This window comes from Pseudoliparis swirei, chromosome 17 (assembly GCF_029220125.1).
Source record: "Pseudoliparis swirei isolate HS2019 ecotype Mariana Trench chromosome 17, NWPU_hadal_v1, whole genome shotgun sequence".
Taxonomy (NCBI): domain Eukaryota; kingdom Metazoa; phylum Chordata; class Actinopteri; order Perciformes; family Liparidae; genus Pseudoliparis; species Pseudoliparis swirei.
In genome coordinates, this window is record NC_079404.1 from 17,309,442 (window position 1) to 17,329,333 (window position 19,892).

The window sequence follows — 19,892 nt, forward strand, 5'->3', positions numbered from 1 at the left end:
GTCAGATATAATTCACACTCAAGGGTAGTTGTGGTTATCACCGCGAGCGTTGAGCACGGTTATGTTGAATCCATCTCTCATTGTCAGTGCGTTGAACAATAAATTAAACCAGAAATAGTCTGGGAACACTTCTCTTTATTAAGAATAAAATAAAACATTTAAGTAGCAGAAAAGAAACTTTCCCCCCTCTAGTTCAGTTGAATCACAAGCTCAAAAGCAGGCAGAAAACTCCCAAAATAAATAAAACCACATTTCAATTATATTGTACAAAATGCTGTTCATGAAATTACAGCATCCAGTTTATAACAGACATCTTAAAACAGACAGCAGAGATCTTCAATGCATCAAAACAAGGCATTTCTCCATGCAGTGATGACCTTTGAAATGTTCCTTATTCATGACATCCTGAACAAGTTGAAATGTTGTTTTGCGTTAAATCCTTTAAAAAAAAAAGACGGATGATAGCGAGTCTCTTTTTTGTGTTTGTTTATGAAAGAAAAGCAATAAGATGTTCCCTCATGACTTTCTCCTGGGCTGGTCACAATAAGGTACATTTTCTAGGAGAAGGCCCTCTCTTGGTCGAAGCACTGAGAAAGAGAGAAAATAAATAGTGGAAATTAAGAAATAGCATTAGAATGTGATCATTCAGAGAGAATCAAGATTCATGTTGCATATTCTTTGCATTGACACATTAGATTTTTCTAATTTTATTTCCAGGAGAGGAGAAACATGACAACGTACAGAGTTTCTTATCTCCAACATGTTCCATTTGTATCACGCCCTCTCGAAGAACAGCTTCCACATTTGTGCCCATTTTGATCATCTGTAACAGCAGAAGGGTAAAGAGCTGAGACACGTTATGAGACAGTGGGCCAAAACATGAAAACTGCCCCTCTTCTTACATAGCGAGGGACAACGTTAATGTGTCTGCCATTAGTTTGACGTCTTTGTTTGTCCTCCTTGGTTATCAATCCATGCATAACCAATATGTGTATATGCCACTGTAATGTCAGTGACATACACACATATTTACTGAAATGCATAATTGATGAGGTTGTGCATTTCCAGGCCAAATTAAATTCCAATCTACATAAACACACCATGTCACTTTAGGATGCACGTTTACTATACCTTCATAATGTTTTCTTCTGACGCTTCATTTTTGTTTTTCCGGAACTCCTCATTGATCTTTAATCTTGCAGCTTTGTGGGAAAAAAAGAACAACGAAGTAATGCATTTGATAGTAGAGAGCCTACATTAAAGCCATCTACTGTTTTGGAAAGGGTTGGTATCCAAAGATCATAACCAAAGATGTTATATTGCTGGGAATCAAGCCATCATACCACATAACTCACCTGCCAGGGCTCTGACATCGTCTTTAAATACAGCTGAACGTGTTTTGTGCAGCGCTTTAAACGCGTTCAGGACCTGCAAGTAAACAAACATTTAGCTTTGAGCAACGTCACGACCTTGATAGCTTTTGCTTGAACAGAAGCAGTTTCCTGCAATTTTAGCGAACCCACAAACCCAAAACATAGTCACGTGTTTTTATAATCAAACCTACAAAGTAGACGAAAAGAAAATAGTGTTTGACTGACGTTATTTGTCATAAAGCATGATCATATCCCGTCCTCACCTTCACACGAGTACCCATCTTGACTTCTTTAGCTCACTTCCGGCTTGGAGGGGGCGGAACTAATACCCGTCCAATCAGCGGAGAGCTTTGAAATTACGCGTTTTTGTAGCCAATGAGTGATCGCTACAGTTTCACGAAGCCCAAAGCGGCGCTGACAGGCGGCTCATCTACGCCAACATGGCTGATGAAATGGCTCAAGCTCAGGCTGCCAAGCTAGGCGGAGACACAATATTTGGGAAGATTATACGCAAAGAGATCCCTGTAGAGCTGCTCTATGAAGATGATAAGGTATGCATGAAACACTTTCACTCGTAAACACACTTTGGCTGCAATAAGTCGCACTGCGCCTCGCACGTGACATCCAGATACACGTTAGCTCTGCGCTAGCTTTGCAGAAACTGCAGCTTTACTCTCATTTTGTAAGTTGGACAAGAGTGTTATGTCTAAATTAAGTTCGTTTATCACATTATTTAACACAGCTTAATCTCAGACCACACAGGCAGTGCTAAGAAAGAGTACAATGAATCATATACATGGTTTTTTTGTTCTGCATGGGCTGGATAATGACATCAGAATAAAAATGAAACTAAAATAAAAACCCTCAAAATGTGACGGTTCTCCTTGTGTTTAAATTACCAGACTTTCTTAATTAGCAACACATAGAGCAGAACAACAACAGCAGTGCTTGTCAAACAGGTTTCACTGCTTTGTGTTGTGTTCATTGGTATTTTATTATTATTGGTAACTTATGTAATCAAAAACACATTGTGACAAATTAGTATTTATTTGCAACCACATTGTAGCACATGTCTTTCTCACTCACACTTCAACCTATCATGCTGTAAAAGGATTTGCGCCGAGCTGCAGACGTTTTTGTTTTCTTTTGTTTATTCTTATTATATATATATATATATAGTTTTAAGGGCTGAGAGTCGGGGCAGATGTATTTAAATTGTAATTTTTAATGCAAATATAAACTAGATCTTGAGGTATGTATACTTTAAATGAGGTTGACAACATATTTGAAAAGAATACAGTCCGATATAACATAACAAAATTCCACAGCAAATCCGATTCAGCCAACAAACAAAAACTAAAGGCGAAGTCACAATACACATTGACGGTGCATTTATTGCACAATATAATTCTGAATTTGTTTTATATTTCAGTGTGTGGCCTTCCCTGATATTTCTCCTCAAGCTCCCACTCACATCCTCGTCGTCCCAAAAAAGCCAATTGTTCAACTGTCAAAAGCGGAGGACAGTGATGCTGCGGTAAGTGTAATTATATGACCTAGATTTTATAAAATTATTTCTTCCCACTTTCACTGATTTATCCAACAAAAGTGACCACTAGGTGGAACCCTTCACCCAACGTAATGCTGTCTATAAACACTCCATAGTAAACCAAGGATTGTCTGTTCAGCTTCTAAACGCATGTATTTACACTTCAGTGTCACTCATTCATTCTACCTCCGTCTCCTAGCTTTTGGGCCACTTGATGTTGGTTGCAAAGAAGTGTGCTCAAGATGCGGGACTGTCCAACGGCTACAGGATTGTCATCAACGATGGGCCGGACGGAGGCCAGTCCGTCTACCACATCCACATCCACATCCTGGGTGGACGCGCGATGGAGTGGCCCCCCGGTTAACCGCCGTCTCCCGGCTCAAACCCTCCTGACGTCAGTGTTCACGTCTGTTGTCTGACACTGTGGACTGTTTAACTTCCACTAAACCGGTTTGTCGTCAAACAAAACATGAAAATTCAACAATTATAATAAAATGCACCTCACAACAACAGAGTCTTGTTTGTCTTAATCTTAAATTCCTCAAATATTTTGTATTATACTATACATTTTGTTTGCACTGTTGGGATTTCAGGCACCACTGCTCACGTTCTCTCTGTGCCTTTTGCAAGCGTATGAGTGAAAGACCGAGTTGGCCAGCTGCTAGTGTTGTGAATAGAAATAAAATGACTGCAGTTGAAGACTGAAGTCATGGGTCGGTGTACAGTATGTTGGCCGCAGTAAAAGACCGGCCAGCACTGCTGCTGTAGGGCTCATTATAGCTGTCCATTAGTAAGTTACACGTTGTCATCCGTTACTATGCTACCCAAGAAGCCATGTAGCCACACTTAATAAAATAGTGTTTGGTTATTTGTACTAAGCACAGCCCTTAGCTGCAGCTTGAATATGCTCATTGGTGATTACAAATGTAATACCACATTCATAATTTGTGTCTAGCTTGTGAAAATATTCAAACTCTTAATCCAGGCATCCCAAAAGGTTCGCCGAGTCATTTGCAATTCAAGTTGAGGCCTCAAATAATAAATAGCATAGAGATTAGACGGGTCTTCTTTTATTCAGTGAGAATTATTTAAATTCTATCTGAATTAACTCTTTGCCTTTTCTTTTATTCAAAAAGTCCCTGTTTTAGAGTTGTTGTGCAATTCAGTTTTACAATCAATAACTATTGGTTCCTTGTTTGTCGGTGGCGTTGACATCGGCTGCCTCTGTATTGAGACAAAGCTTAATTTCTTAAAACTGACTCAGAGGAAGTGTAAAGTCCGTCTTTCTTAATGTCCAGTCAAATACAAAGAGAAACAAGTGAATGGCTGTTTTATTAACAGTAAGAAACAATGCATATAAATGAACAAATATAAAATGGATGAAACATCCATAAAATTATTAAACAAATAATAAATAAAATTGTTTTTTCTTTACAAAAATGACAAAGCACACTGATCAGATGGCATGTAGAATTTAAAAATAAACATGTACCTTGCGTTCACAGTCCCCTAATTTAATTTCTTTTGATAAACCGGGGAATAAAAATAAAAAAGCAAAACAAAGGATGATTAGAGGCTCCGTTTGTACAAACAGAATAGTTCCAGAGGCAAGGCAATCACTTCTGATATTCTGTCAACCTTTTGACATTTAATGCAGCCTTTCACTACTTCTGTATGAAAAACACCACAATCTGATGTGCAAAATAAGAGAAATCTTTTTGTCAATTGTGTATTTTTCTTTTCTTTCAATGAATGCCCTTCTATAGACAAAATGGGCACTTTGAGGCATTGAAAAAAACATTGTACAAGTACAGTAAAGAGAAGGAAATGAACATGTATTCTGGTACCTAAATTCACTAGTATCTAAGTACTAATATACTGCCTTTAAGTCATCTTACTCTAGAACACAGACTAAGAAAGAAAGGTTCAGAAAGTGGTTAGTCCCCGTAAAGTAACGAAACAAGCAGCGCATGAGAGATGGGTCAACGATACGGTCTCTGCAATACGACGGTATCAGTACGCAGGAACTTCTGTCCTTGATGGAAATAGAACAATGCAACTATATACACGGATATGAAGCCACCTGTTTTCAAAGCCGTGTCCACGTGTACTCACTGACCTTCCTCATTGATGCATTTGGAACCACAGAAAGCCTCCTTGATGGCGGCTCACGTTCTCTTCAACAAGACGCGAATTAAAAACCACCTGCAGCAGCTTTTGCTTCTTCAGGTTTTGTGTGTACTTAAACGGGTGACGAAGAAATGACGTGTATATTGAGGCGATTCAAAGCATTAACAAGTAGAAGAAGTCTACAATATCTACAATAACAGTATCCAAATCTTACAAAATATTTTGTTTAAAGTTTTTTTCTTTCGCTTTGATTTAAAAAAGTATTTAAAATGCCAATTGGAAATCAAAGTGAGACACTCGTGTGGATGCACTGTAGCGAATAGCTGCGGGCCCTGATTCTCACAGGCCATATGTCACATGAAGAAAAAAAAGATATGGCAGCGATGATTAAACGAGCGTTTCATTATAATGAATTAGCTTTTTGAATGATGAATGGTCTTGACATTCAGAGGAGACGGGCGGAATGCAGAGGAGGAGACGTATAAGACACACTTGCCTTTTAAGTAAAGATTTCCAGGCTTTTGCACAACAGATGGATTTATAAATGGCTCAACTGTTTAAAAATGGCAATATCAATGAATTTGTTAACTTTGGTAAGTGAATATTTTGTCTCAACATGATCATTGGTTTCCCAAAGGCTGTTACTATTGTTTAAAACTACTATTCAGTATTAGTAAGAACACAGACACCAACTTGCAGGAATAAAAGCTCTTAGCTCGGTCCTGGACATGCTTCTGGTGTGAAACACTTTTTAAAACTACTGGGGAGAGAAAGGAGTAAAACCTAATGGGTGAAAGAGAAATAGGCGAGCAGAGAGATGGGGAGGAGCAGTTTCAGAGAAGCATCAATGGACGGTTAGAGTTATGAAAAACATCTGAAATTCTTTCAGGCATTAATCATGTCTGTATGACTGTGTGGATACCTCAGGCTGCTGAAATACTCTGTACTGAACAAGAGCTTATAAATCACTGCAGTGTCTTGTGTTTCAACTTATTATCCAAGTGTTATTTTACAATGCATTCTGTTTGTCTCAAAGTACTGTATTAAAGTTTTAAAAGTTGTTCTGTAGATCATTTGAGGGATGTGTTTTAAGGCATGTCCTTAGTGTAGGTAGGGTCCAGACACGTGGAGAAGGCAAGAGGAGAGTGGAGACGGTACGACCACAGAGGTCTGTCCATCAGGAAGTCCGTTTTAAGTTGAAAAGTTCACAATATGACTCTATCCAAATCAGTGATGGGTGAATTTCTCTTGAGGGTATATCCATGATGCATCAGTTGAGGGTAAAATCTCAGCTAAATTGTGTTTATATTATACCCATAGTCCTAGACTGATGCAGTCAGCAGATGTTTCGTTGTTGTGAACGCTGATCACCAGCCACCTGCACTCCGATCCACACTCCTGTTTATTCACTTTACATTGATCTCAGGGAATCTGTTCACTTCTGAGCGACGGCCTCCTCTCCGCTCGGCCGTATGCGGTTGAACAGCAGTCCTCCGACTCCCGTTAACCCCAAACTCACGCCGGGGTCTCGCGCAGTCTCCTCTGTGCTGGCAGAGGAAGCTTGAGCCCTGGCGGAGGCTGCTGATCCTCCAGGTCCAGAAAGGATCGCCGGCAGGGATTCTTTGGCTAAAGGAGCGGAGATAGGGCTGGTGGCAGAAAGGGAGGTTGTTTTGGCGGTTAGGGGCTTTGTAGGGGTGGTGGGGCTGGTCAGGCCGAGGCTGGCCAGGGCGTCCAGAGTCCCATCTGGGTCGACCATTACATTGATCACTGGGACAAAAAGAGGGAGAGAGTCAATGTGTGTAAAACTCAATGTATACGATGTATATTTGTATTATAGGCCCTAAAAAAACTATTTTCTTTGGTGGCTTCTTAATGTGTTAACTCACGATAAGTAATAACTCGAGATGTTATATTTTAACTGGATTTTTTTATACACATATTCAAGTCATGAATATGTGACATTATAGGAAAAAAACTTCAGATATGCATGAAGAGACTTTCTCTACTTTTGCTGCTTTCTCTCTTCATGCCCTCATGCAAATAAACAAGACACATGATGCCACAGCAAAAATACCCATCCAACAGCCTGTTCAAGTGTGTTTCTATTTTTTAAGGAAGTTCACATTTGTTTTCGTACGGTGTGATTAGACTTGGGCCGCGTGTCTTTACCTTGAAGCTGCTTCTCAACTCTCTTCAGTTCGAGCAGAATGGAGGAGATCTCCTGAAGAGAGGCGGAAACAACAACAACAACAAAAGCATTAGCTCCCCGTAATACTGCACTTTTCTTGTCATGAAATATTACTCAGATGGACCAGTTTATGTACCTTGTTAGAGGTTTTCAGGGGTGGTACGTCACTCTCCGATCGCAGTTTATTCTCAATTTCATCCCAGTTCCTGTCCTTATCTTTGAACAATATCCTGGAGAAAAATAACAACAGGACATGTGTTAGTGTGGCTCTATGAGGCAACGCAATGGCCCGCCAAGAGAATACATACATCAGAAATAGATACACTATTATATACTCACGACATAATATAGCAAAGTATAATTACCTGATTTTTCCTGCTGTTTTGTCGATAGAGTATCTGATTTTGGTGGACAGCTGAGAAACTGAATTGAGCAGCAGGCTGTCCAACACGGCCTGAAAACACAGAGGAAAATAAAAGAAGTTTGAGATATGACGACGTGAAGTCCATTGCTGAAGTGTTGTTGTGAAAGCCTCCATGTTGGTTCTGATGCCATGCTCAGTAACTCACCTCCTCTCGGTTCCAAGTGCGTCTCCTCAGAGTCCGGGGCTCCAGACTGTCAGGGGCACGGGGGCGGAGCTCCACTGGCTTGCCGTTAATCTCTGGCACCTTATTGGTTGAAATTACAGGCGGGATCTTCCTGAAGTTAAGGCTCTCGTCAAACACCCGATCCACCAACTGAGCAAAGACAGGAAGAGATGTAGAAGGCAACACTTAGAAATTTCTCACAATGTTATTCAAGCTTTGTTTAATAGTTAAGATTTGTGACGAAATGAAGACATTAGGAACTCTGTCAAAGAGAGATAAGCAGCTCGAAAGCTTTAATTCTCCAGTCAGATTTAACCCTTTATTACTAAAATAAGTAAATCCTGTCATAGCAAAGGTAATACAGTAATGAAAGTGGAGCAGAAGGGCGAGTAATACATTATACCTCTCACAGCAGATGAAAGTTATGTAGCAAAAAAGAGGCTATTTTAATACAAGCAAAACAGGAAGGATGGCAAAGGCGCAATGGAAGCACATGCAGTAAGGCAACGATAGAAGAAGAAGAACAGGCACCTTTCTCACTCTGGCCTGTATGTCCGGCTGCGTGGGACGTGCAGGGCCTACCTCTTCCCGGGTGTCGATGGCCGATCCCGGGGTGGTGGCGGCGGTGCTGACGGTGGTGCTGGGTGCCGTGCCAGATGAGCTCACTGAGTCGATCTCGCCAGCCACATCGTGGATCTCACGGGCCAAGATGGCCAAGTCCTTAGCCAGGTCCTGGCTGATCCTGCGCACACAGGGGAATAACCTGTTAACCACAGACAGATGAAGGAGTTCTTTAGTCAGCTGAACACATGCAACCTAGACATTCTTTAACATTGCATTGCAGTAAAATATTAAAACATGACATAGATTCATGAAATAAATCATTATTTGTATCAGGTAAATGATCAGTCTTGTGCATATCAGTGTGGATCAATACCTGGCTATCTCCTCGCTGTGTGCTGTCCAGTCCTTGATGTACTCCTCTTGCTCTTTCATGCGGTGCTTGATCACGCCTCCACCTGGACCCGTTACCACGGCGGAGCCTGGGCTCACGCCGTTGCCGAGTTTTGAGCTGCGGTGTGGGGCGATGTGATGAGGACGCATGGCGTGGGAGCGTCCTCCGTGCTTCGGAGAATTCCGGTTGGAGCCAAACTCTTCCTCTGAGGTGGAGCCGTACTCGGGCGGCAGACGTCTCCACCTGCTGCTACTGGAAACTGCGAAGGTAATGGAAGGGCGATACGTTTAGTCAGCATTACGGTACTGTATTCCATTACAGCATTTGTTATTCATGAAGTTAATAGATGAGCTTTTGAACACGACAGACTGTGTTCAGGCAGCGCACAAATGATCCGGCTTCGATCGGCAACATTCAAATACTGTGCAGGGAGTAAATCAGGGAGGAGTAAATATCTTTTTGCTTATGGACTTAAACAAATGTAGATGCACCTTATGTTACAAAGACAACAATAATATACTGCACATCCAAATAAAAAACGGAGGGCTTGTGAATGATAATTGGTGAAGCAAAGAATTTGACTTTGTTTTTGTTTCTCATTAAGTTAAGTTGTTATTTGACAGCTACAGGTGTGCTGCTTTAGTGATGATAAAAAACACATTGAAAACAACAGAAACAGCAGCAACAATTAAATCAACGTGAGTTTATCCAAAAGCTCCAGGCAGCCAACAAAAGCAAAGTACAAACAATCTTGATAGCACCATCTGTTAAGCTGCTTCAAAATGGTGACAACAGCTGTGTTAATGTAGCGGCACCATGATGAAACCACACCATGCTGTCTGTCTCAGGGGAAAGAAAATGGAGGAAAAAAGGGAAGTGAATACAAATCTCCACAAGGTAGAGCACTATTCCAAAACCATGTGCTCATGGGTTTGGGAGTTTGGTTTCCAAGAATAGAGCATATGGGTCTTCATCACAGCAACACTTAATGAATGTCAGGAGGGAGACACCGAGTTAACACGGCAGAGCTGGGTCACCACACTTCAACTTTGCCGACTGAAATGTTGTAGTAACAACACAAACTACACTATTAAATGTACATCTGGAAAAGTATTGAGTGGCTTCTATTGCGGCGACCCAGGTCTGACACCAGACACACACACACACACTGTCTAATCAAGGCTCTACATTTCTGGTACAGTACCCATCGGCTTCTCCTCTGCATCACCGCCCTCAGGTTCGGGCTGAGAGCTCTCTGGACGATGACAACCAACGCACATGTTTGTCACAACACAGTGGAAATGTTCACAGACAAAATGTTCACAGACAGAATGAGGTATGCAATGGTGTAGAATGTGTGGACTTGATTCTGACACCACTTCATGTTTTGCGAAGAACCATGCTTTTAGAATGAACAAAAAAAGAAAACATTTCCCTCTTATCCTTTTTCTCACCTGTGGGGGAGCAGTATCCAGATGTAGTGGTCTTAGTCTTGGTCTCATTCAGTGTGGACACGCTGTTGGCCCTCATTCTGGGTGTCAGCCTGCTCTCTGTTGGTGTTGACGAGCGCAGGCCCAGACGCAGAGCAGTCTCAGCTGACAGACGGGGCGAAGAGGCGGAGCTCCGCGTCACCATGCACTCGGAGTCACTGCGGGCTGAGATGGAGCCCAGGCGAGTCCTACGCGGCTGAGCCAGCATGTCCAGTCGTGACAATCCCTTTCGACCGGATGGCGGCTTCGAGGTGGAGCTGGTGGTGGACACCTCAGAAGCCACAGACATTCGGTCTGCATCAGCTAGATCCGTGTCAGAAGTATCGCCCAGCCGGGCGCGGCGGAGAAGGGAGGCTCTTGTGGGCCGTGGTTGAGGGAGTGAAGCCTGCTTGCTCATGGAGGAGGTTGTGGCTGCCTGAAGAGTGCTCCTGGTTTTGGAGGATTCACCGGTAGAAGTTTTAGCAGACCTGCTATCGAATTTGGAATGCGGAAAGTCATCTGAGCCACGTCCGTATGCCGAGCGCCCTAAAGGTCCAGAGTAGGTCTCCTGGTCTGAGGAGAGGATGTCGGAGATGGGGAAGGAAGAAGTCTGGTCGTCATCAGTGAGATCTGCAGAAGGCTGGCGCGCTCTGGAGGAGGCAGAGGGCGTCTGAACTGAGCGGCGTGCATCAGTTCGGCTTGTCGTCTCCACAGTTCTTGTTTTAGTCTTCCTATCCAAGCGATCACGGGCACTTGCGTTCGTGACGCTGGTTTTGGAAGCTGTGCTCATGGTGCTCTTCTCCCGATGCATGCTGCTGAAGGAACGTCGTTTGTGTTCTCCACCAGCGGATGCTTTCCTCTCTGCCTCCCCAGCCACATGACTTGCTGTGCTGGCCATGTCAACGTCTGACTCAGGAGAGATGGAGTCGGATCGAGAGAGGACACCAGTTTTACTGCTTTTCTTGTCTAGTTTGTCTTCATCTCTTAGTTTGGCCTCCAGGAATGCCATGACAGCTTCAGTGTCCTTCAGGAGCATCGCAGTATCCATGCTGCCCACGGAGTCGCTCCGTTCGCGCCCACTGCTGCCTCTGTTGATGCGTGGGATGAGCTCCGCAGGGACATTAGCGCTGGGCTTCTCAATCGTGAAGCTGCCCTGGCGCACTAGAGGCTTCCCTGACTTCTCTCCTTCTACTGATCCGCCTCCTTTCCTCTCCTCTGACCTCTTCCTCCGCTCAGTGGTGCCAGAGGACCGGAGAAGAGCCTTGGATGGAGAGGACGTGGAGCTTTGTTTCCGTTTACTGGTCATCTCACCGTCCCTCATGGGAGTTGGGGACTCCCCGTCTCCCTTGTTCTCTTTTTCCTGGGGTTCAGTGTCCTGTTTCTCCCCGATATCTGACCTCAGTCCATGAGCTTTGATGCCGGACGTAGCCCGGGGGTCATCCACAGGGAGCTGGGGGAGGGTCCTGCGCTTACGGTCGGTTAGACTGGAAGAGGATTCGCCTCTGCTAAGGGACGCACCCGACTCAAAGGCATCGGTTACTAAAGAACAAAGGACAGATTCACTTTTCAATTACATTTTACATAAATTACAAGCACATTAAATGTGACTTCAAGCGCTGCTGTACATACCAGGAAGAGAAAAATGTTTAGTAGAAAAAAAACTCCTAATTTATTCCATTTTATTAATTTGCTATTCATTCAAGAGTCAAGTGACTATGTACCTCTCTCTTTGTGGAGGAAGGCGGCTGTTTCTGCTCCTGAGCCCTCGGGGTCGGTCCTGGTGTGATTGGCAGCTAGACTGGCCCACTGAGAGACCCAACTCGAGTCGCCAGTAAGAGCCTGAAGGGACACGAGTGGGGGGAGGGGTGACAAGAGAGTAGGACACGGGAGCGAGGAAACCAGAAAAAAGAGCATTTAGTGGTGGCATAAAATGTATAGAAGAGATCATGTGTGAGATTAGCATGTATTTGTTCATCATTTGATAATGGAAATTATTAGGTTTGTCAGAATGAAGGGCTGTATATTAGGACAAATTCCTGAATTTGTATTTTACTTAAAAACCCAAACATGCCTGATTCTGCTGCATGTAGTCCCAAGAAACCCCACCGTCATCTTATCAAGAACGTTTTTATGTAAAGATAAACAGTCCACTTGGAACTTTTCTTGGAAAATATGAAAAATATAAATGACATAATTAACCCTTGTGTTGCCTTCGGGTCATTTCGACCCGATTCAATATTTAACCCTCCTGTCGCCTTCGGGTCAATTTGACCCGATTCAATGTTTAATGTCGGTGTTCTTTCGGGAGTCAACAAACAAACATAAAGTACCTCACACTTAAACTTGGAAAACAATATAAATTCTAATAATTTTCTGGAGATTTTAATAGCTGGGGTCATATTGACCTCAAGGGTAAAATATGTTAGTAAATATAAAGGTAACAGGAGGGTTAAACATTGAATCGGGTCATATTGACCCGAAGGCAACACAAGGGTTAAAGACATAAATAGACGCTAAATAAATAAATGCTCATGATCACTCTCCCCTCTCTGCTATGAAATTGCCTGGAGGGACGATCATGTCTCACCATATCTTAGTATGATCTAGGTCATTCTCCAGGAGGACTAGCCTATTCCGATGAAAAGGCTAGGGGAGTACAGGGGTCAAGCCATGGGAGTGACTGTGACTCACACTGTGAAACTCAGCCATGATTCTTAGTCTCACCCTGAGACGCATAATTCAAATTTGGAGCAACATCAATATTGTAGTAATGGACACTCTTGTTTGGGTGAATATGTAAACGCAAATTCTGGGGGGAAAGAAACAGGAACTTAAAAGAGAAAAAGCGGCTCAAGTAGGGTTTTGTACCTCTTTCCCCGCCTCCCCGGTCTCTTTTCCTTCTCTCTTCAGATCTGACAGACGAGAGGAGTCCTGGTTCTGCTGCACGCCAAACACCTACACATATTGATGTACTTGATATTTTGCATGTATAATGCATGCAAATCGAATGGCATGCAAATCTAATGGCATTATGTATTGTAATCTTTTTTCTATATCCCTCCAAAGCCTCCAATATAAGTTCAGTAGCACACTTTGTAATGATAATTAAATACACTCATGATACATAAGCACCGTGGTAATATTATTCGACAGTTCTTTTGATGAACACATGTGAACTGAGTAGACAGAAGATGCTGTTTAATTAAAGCAACAATCTCCACTTGGTCGTTGACTACCATAGCAACGAACACAAATCACACATGCACACTCAGTTTACAAAAGGGAGAGAGAGGATGGACTGTAAGTAGTGTGCCAATTAGGTTGTCAGTTAATTACAGGAATTAGCAGGACAAAACTTCCAGTTTTGAATGTAATGCGCTAAGACTGACTAGAAATACACCCCACTAATTATAACCACTGCTCTCCCTAAGACACCACCTGTATACAACACTTTACGTGACATGTGCTTCTTTTAGATGTAATTCAGAAAAGTTTAAATTATGTCCATGTGATGAAACCTTGTTGGAAACAACTTAACGTCCTAAAAATAACTCCCAACTTCCGAATCTGGTAGGTGGCAATTAAAAGGAGCAGTGAACTTCTGACTGAAGCTATCTTTGCTTTTCTAAGTAGTAGAAAATGTAACTTTTTCATTATTGTTTGTTTCTCACCATGAACCTAACATCAAACCATGTCTCACTAAGTGTGCTTCTTTATCCCTCTCCGATATGCTTTCTGTGACCATGAACGAATGAAAGACGGCCATGCCACAGAACAGGGGCTGCAGCAAAAAACAGATTATGTTTTTTCAACTCCCCCGGAGCATCGTTTGATAAAACAGGGCGGTGCTTGTTGGAGCACGTTTCTACGGGCTATTACAGAAGCATGAGGATTACCAGTGGGACAGAGAGGATGGAGGGGTGGTCACGCGTGGCAACTGAGAGACGATAGCTTTGTTTTGGTGGCTACAGCACAAACCAGTCTCAAAGGATTCTCTAACCGTAAAAGTGCCAACGAAGCAGGTAATAAAGAGACGATTAACCTTGCCGTGGTCTGTTAGTGCTTGGTCAAATTATTCTCTTTAGAGTTAATGCAGAATTTAAATTATGCTCTTGTTATTCGACTACTTTTATGATCACACATAGGCAAAGAATGCACGAAGGAGGATATTTATGTTTTCTGGGGTGATGAGAGTGGTCTGAACAGTAAAAAGGAAATAAAAACAGAAAGTCTCCTTTGATTAATGGCAAATTATAGTGTCTTTCAAAATGATTGCATTTAATCACCACATGTGATGGCAATTAAAAATCTGACAAAAAATACCCAAGTCCATGCAGTTTATAGTTTACTTAAATTTACTCAGCTGTAGTCAATTATCTAAACTACATGATTACACGATTGGGACATAAATAATAGCCCGTGTCGTAATATGCACAACAGTAACAGATTACAACAGAAAACAGAGCTGTGGCCACCAAGATATAGTATAATATTGCTGTGTTGTGTGGTAGATTAATGTGTGTGAATGTTCATTGTCTGGGAATGAGCTTTAGAGAGAGAAGTGTATTTGGTGGCAGAATTATGCAGAGCAGACAAGGTCAGGGAACTTCTTTTTTTTATTATCACAAATTGGTGGTGGCATTTATGATATAAATTCATAATCCAAATGTCCTTTTAGTAGCAAGAGAAGAGAAAATCTCTCTTTTTCTATTTTGCAAACTGCAAAAAATATTAAAAAGAAAATGTCCAATCTTGCAATAATTGGATTGGATTGGATTGGATTCAATCTATTGTCATTCCACAGGGTACAGGTACAGAGGCAACGAAATGTATTCTCTGCATTTTACCCATCCTTAGTTATTAAGGAGCAGTCTTGCAATAATGTGGGTAGGATTCCGAATGCATCGCCTCATGCTGGATATAAGATGTTTTAGTCAAGACAAAGTAAAGTGAGGGTTGATGTAGAGACAGAAATGATCTTAAATGGAGCAGGCAGTTGCGAACATCTCTGAACACTCCTCCTACCTTGTCTATCATGCGCCTGGCCTCCTCCTCCTCTGCGTTCTGGTTCTCCAGTTCGATAGTGTACGTCCCTTTATCGCTGTGGTCATCCGCTGCCTCCCCCTCAGCGGTTTCCGCCCCTCTCCCCACGACCGAGGTGTCGCTGGGGCCGGTGGGGCTGCTTGTCGCCAGCCCAGTACTGACTGAGCTGCGACCGATACTCTGGTCCTCTGACCTCTGCTTGAGAAGGACACGGGCAGCCGTAGGGGCACCTGCAGTCACTGTCGCCGGGATCGGAGCTGGGACCTTACCTACAGGTAACACATGTAGACCAGAAAGAAAGCCATTACAAAAAACAACCGCACACACAAGTTGCTGTAGTGACATATTTTTAAAGTTCACGTTATTATATGTGACGACATCAATAGTGACGACAGCTACTGATTGACCAATTTACTGCCACTTCTAAAGATTAACACTGATACGTTTAGTTTAGTTTCCTTGTTCACGCAAAGAGAAACACTTTCACACAAAAAACAATGGAGCCTTTATGGTGTCTTTGAACTTTGAACATTTTCTTTAGAAAAGCAACAAAACTGCTAGAACGAGTATCGGAATATAAATTCGACATGATGGAAGCGTTTTATTACCTGACTCCGAGGCTGTAGTAGCAGAGGTGGAAATGCTGAACACCTTGGGGTGAGACGGAGGCTGAGGACAGAGTCCCTCCCCACCAGCTGCTAGCCCCTGCAGGGATGCAGTCTGGGAAAACGAATATGATCGGCGCTTGCGATGGTTTTCCTCGTCGTAGAACTCGATCATGAAGGAAGTGCGGCTGCCACTTGTTCTGGACCCACTGGCAGTGATGCTCCCCACTCCTGCTCCCACAAGGCCATGTGCTGCTTTTAGGCGTTCTTCGAGGGCGTGGCGGCGATTGGCAAAACGTAGGCCCAGCCCGTTCTCTGAGTCACTCTGGGTGCCATCCTCATGCTTGCTGCCTATCAGGACACAAAAAGAAGGAACACAGTTCAGTTGAGTTTAAAGGACCATTCTTGTTTTTCAACAGCAAATGCAGACATGCCACTCACAAGGTCACTGGCCCTGCCTACTGCCGGTGAGAGGGCGGCAAGGGGGAGGGGGAGGAGGAGAACATGGAGAGGTGGAAGATGCGAGACAGGGCTTCAGGGATGGAGGAGGAGGGGCGGTGATAGTAGACTGGGAAAGAAAAGGGGAGGGGGAACTGGGAAGGAGGATGGGGAAGAGGAACACAGGTTGGATGGGAACATGGAGGAACTGAATAAAGTGGGAGAAAAGAAAAAGCCAGACAGAGAGTGTGAATTCTCAACAGAAGGAGGCTGAGGTTTTTATAGTGTATTGCCATTAGAGTTGACCACCACTCAAACAATCAGCCCGTCAGTTAACCAGCAAACAGTCAGTCAGTATTAGATAGAGGAGGGGGGGAAACACCACCACTACTGCTGTCGTAGAATGTAGATGATCATTGGAAAAGACATTCCACTTTCATAACTCATCCCACAGGTTTGGATCATGGCAAATACATTACATTATTGTCTCGTGTCTCACATAAACTATGGTATGAAAATAAATGAATACTACTGCATCACTCCATAATGTGTAGAGTCTACATCTATCTGAGCTCACAAGCACATTATTTTGATTATATATATGTTTTAATCATTGGAGTAAAATAACAAATAGTGATGTTTAAAGCTGTTTTCACAACAGCTACACTGTGCAAGCGATAAATCAAGGACAAGAGGTTGACTTCCCTCCACGAGGATAGAGGACAAAACGCTTCCATGGCTGAGTGGACCATAGCCTGGGGAACTGTTCGTTCGCGCGCGCACACACACACACACACACACACACACACACACACACACACACACACACACACACACACACACACACACACACACACACACACACACACACACACACACACACACACACACACACACACACACACACACACACACACACACACACACACACACACACACACACACACACACACACACACACACACACACACACACACAAACTTGTACTTTTTTGCACTTTTTTTAGTCTTCCTGATATCACTTTAATACCACAAGTCATTCACCAATTCACACCCACCCACTCGCTACCATGCAAGTTAGTACTACTCAGCATGTGACTACTTTATACAACGCTTTGTTTATTGCTAATAGTATCGTATTGTGATGAATCATATCTCGAGGTGTTGTGATACACAATAACATTGTCTAAATTGATAATAACAAGCACATACTAACTCTAATTTAGTAGAAAGTCAGACTTTACCATGTGGTTATTAACCCTGCCAAATCTATTAAAGTAAAATATGAAATTGCTGGTAACGTTAAATAACAATTCTACATTTGGGGATCCCATTAACACGATGACCTTTGGCGTATTTCAGACTCTGCAGGCACATTGTCACACATTCACGTTCTCCATCTTTCCTGTCTTTCATCACTGTTTGAAATGAATGAAAGCATATATTTCATAAAAATAATATAAAAAGCATGAATGGAATGAGGGAGGAGAGCAGCAGAGCGTTGCAGTAGTTGGAGCAGATCGGCAGATAAGCTGAGAGAGGCAGATCGTTCGTGCTACGACCCCCGGACAAAGAAGCCGTTTGCAGGGCAAGAGGAGAACAGAGTTATCAGTGAGAGTCCAGCGCTCTGCCCCGCTCGCCCCGCCATGACTCACAGGGGGGCTGAACTCTGTCTCCGCTGATGGCTGCACACACACACACACACACACAAGGATGCACTTTCTTAACATGCATGCACAGCCACAGACAAGCAACCATGCAACTCCGACATAAAGAACTGTGCTGTATGAGAGCGTACACAACAGTATAATATGCACACGCCATACATTTACGACTACTGCAAATAAATATCAATGCTCATAAAATACTTATCATGAATCAAAATTGCATCAAAAAGAATCTTGCAATCTCAAGGACATTTCAGATTACACATTTATAGCTTCAGAAATTGCCCAGATTTTCAGACGCCAGTTCATATTCCAACATCGAAAGCGATCCCACACAGTCTACAGATGTATCCTCGACATAGCGCTTCAAAACAGAAACGGAAACACTCACCGTGATGCTTACAAATCAAAAGCTTTAGCTCAATTGCCTCCTCTCTGCCTCTCGCTCTGCCTGGTACCTCTACGACACACCCGGAGCCACATCACACGTGCCTCTCCACACACACGCCACACTGCAGATCAGCACTGAGCGAGTCTCAAACGCACACATGCAGCAAACACAGACGCGACACATTTCACACACACGCACGCGAGCGGCACTGTGCTTCACGCACACCCTGTCGTCGGCACTGAAGTGTGTTTCTCACACGTGCTGCTGCAGCCTTCACACTCACACAAAGAGATGTCCGCTGCTATTTCTTTTTTTTGGTGCGATTTGTAAATGTGTGTCTGTATTGTCTCTTCCCCTGCCATCATTTGCATCACTGTTACTAGAACAAGTATCTAAAAACTGCTCTTTCTTTTTGCCACCTCCTTTTCTGCTTTCACTGCAGTCCAGGAAACACGCCCCCCTCTATCTCTCGCTCTCTTTCCTTTCTGCCTTTCTTTGTCCAATCACCTTTGCTGTTCGTACTGCAAATGCTGATCTCAGCCTAACAGTCTTCCTCACCTTCTCGCCCACCTTCCCACTCTAATCTCTAATCTGTTATGCACAACGCACATGGCCACAGCCAGCTGTCCACTTGCCCTCTAACCATTGTTACCATGTCCTCTCTCGTCCTCCATTGTTTCTTACTCCTCCCATCTTTTCATCCCTTCTTTTTCTCTGTTACACAATTATTCTCATGGTGATCCACCTTAATTTATGTTTTAAAAATCACATCCTATTCATGGTCTTGTCAGATGTTCTACTCTTCCCTCAGGTATTAAAATACAACTCATCAAGTAACAATCGGCCACAGCTTCAATTGGAAACACTGCAGTGCACAGCAGTCAGCCAGACGGTCAGTTAGCAACATAATCATCCATCAGGTGAGCCACGCTGTCAGCCAGTTGACATGCATGTAGTACGAACTCCTTCGAATGAATTAGCTTTCCTGCCTTCCACTCCTGCTTCATAGATTTCCATTTTCATCAGCTCCTGTCCGCTGGTCCCTCCCCCACACATGTCAATAACATCATAAATTGGCCTCCATTTAATTAACTTGTGACCAGCATGTAGAAGTCTACCATAACCGATCCTGAGTACAGAGACTAGTATAGCCTGACCCAGTCTGGCCCATTCTTACAAAACCCCTGGTTGCAGGAGTCGAGTCAGCAGTTGGTTGCTTGCAGGTAAAGGGAACAAAGAAATACAGCGAAGCACGCAATGTCACAGCAATCTTAAAACGTACCATAGTATACATTGCAACAAGCCAACGGAGGTAAACAGAGAAAACTTAGATGGCCACACTGACAATGCACAACAAACTAAATAAAAGCTACATTTAAAGCTCTCGTAGTCAGGCATATAGTAGTATATGCATAGAGTGTGTGCTCCTCCTTGGATAATATGTCTGTAAATGGTCAAAAAGTCAAATGTAATGGGGAGGTTTAAATGTTTAGATATG

At 43.1% G+C, this 19,892-nt stretch overlaps 3 protein-coding genes across 5 annotated transcripts in view; 1 reads left to right on the top strand and 2 right to left on the bottom strand.

The window, feature by feature from the left end:
• Positions 1–115: 115 nt before the first annotated feature.
• On the bottom strand, positions 116–1,679 carry lyrm7 (LYR motif containing 7). Of its 2 annotated transcripts, none has more exons than XM_056435757.1 (5): positions 1,637–1,679; positions 1,356–1,428; positions 1,132–1,202; positions 742–823; positions 116–587 (listed from the first exon to the last, which is right to left on the bottom strand). In XM_056435757.1, the coding sequence occupies exons 1-5, from the start codon at positions 1,652–1,654 to the stop codon at positions 517–519; spliced, it is 315 nt and encodes a 104-aa protein (XP_056291732.1). In that variant the 5' UTR covers positions 1,655–1,679; the 3' UTR covers positions 116–516. The 2 variants fall into 2 exon arrangements, with proteins under 2 accessions (XP_056291732.1, XP_056291733.1); XM_056435758.1 differs by having other exon boundaries at positions 1,599–1,647.
• Positions 1,680–1,797: 118 nt separating this feature from the next.
• On the top strand, positions 1,798–3,432 carry hint1 (histidine triad nucleotide binding protein 1). Its single transcript, XM_056435714.1, has 3 exons — positions 1,798–1,924; positions 2,806–2,910; positions 3,122–3,432. Exons 1-3 carry the CDS (start codon positions 1,814–1,816, stop codon positions 3,284–3,286), a joined length of 381 nt encoding a protein of 126 aa, XP_056291689.1. The 5' UTR covers positions 1,798–1,813; the 3' UTR covers positions 3,287–3,432.
• An 803-nt stretch (positions 3,433–4,235) lies between these two features.
• cep170aa (centrosomal protein 170Aa) overlaps positions 4,236–19,892 on the bottom strand; it is a 42,153-nt gene continuing 26,496 nt past the window's right edge. The window contains exons 11-23 of one of the 2 annotated variants that reach the window (XM_056435681.1): positions 15,903–16,250; positions 15,277–15,563; positions 13,120–13,206; positions 11,973–12,090; positions 10,237–11,790; positions 9,987–10,037; positions 8,765–9,041; positions 8,359–8,590; positions 7,810–7,977; positions 7,606–7,694; positions 7,377–7,470; positions 7,222–7,273; positions 4,236–6,819 (exon numbers count right to left, since the gene is read on the bottom strand). In XM_056435681.1, the coding sequence (XP_056291656.1) occupies positions 6,488–6,819; positions 7,222–7,273; positions 7,377–7,470; positions 7,606–7,694; positions 7,810–7,977; positions 8,359–8,590; positions 8,765–9,041; positions 9,987–10,037; positions 10,237–11,790; positions 11,973–12,090; positions 13,120–13,206; positions 15,277–15,563; positions 15,903–16,250 (3,689 nt within the window). In that variant the 3' untranslated portion in view covers positions 4,236–6,487. The remainder of the gene's footprint in view (positions 6,820–7,221; positions 7,274–7,376; positions 7,471–7,605; positions 7,695–7,809; positions 7,978–8,358; positions 8,591–8,764; positions 9,042–9,986; positions 10,038–10,236; positions 11,791–11,972; positions 12,091–13,119; positions 13,207–15,276; positions 15,564–15,902; positions 16,251–19,892) is intronic. The other variant, XM_056435682.1, reaches the window with a different exon arrangement.

What these genes read in the sequence shown, in the direction of transcription:
- lyrm7 (XM_056435757.1), bottom strand. An exon ending in CGATGTCAGAGCCCTGGCAG is followed by an intron (nt 1,203 to 1,355) that starts GTGAGTTATGTG and finishes TTTCCCACAAAG; the next exon opens with CTGCAAGATTAAAGATCAAT. An exon ending in CAGAAGAAAACATTATGAAG is followed by an intron (nt 824 to 1,131) that starts GTATAGTAAACG and finishes CTGCTGTTACAG; the next exon opens with ATGATCAAAATGGGCACAAA.
- hint1 (XM_056435714.1), top strand. Translation starts at nt 1,814, where the DNA reads ATGGCTGATGAAATGGCTCAAGCTCAGGCTGCCAAGCTAGGCGGAGAC. An exon ending in TGCTCTATGAAGATGATAAG is followed by an intron (nt 1,925 to 2,805) that starts GTATGCATGAAA and finishes TTTATATTTCAG; the next exon opens with TGTGTGGCCTTCCCTGATAT. An exon ending in CGGAGGACAGTGATGCTGCG is followed by an intron (nt 2,911 to 3,121) that starts GTAAGTGTAATT and finishes TCCGTCTCCTAG; the next exon opens with CTTTTGGGCCACTTGATGTT.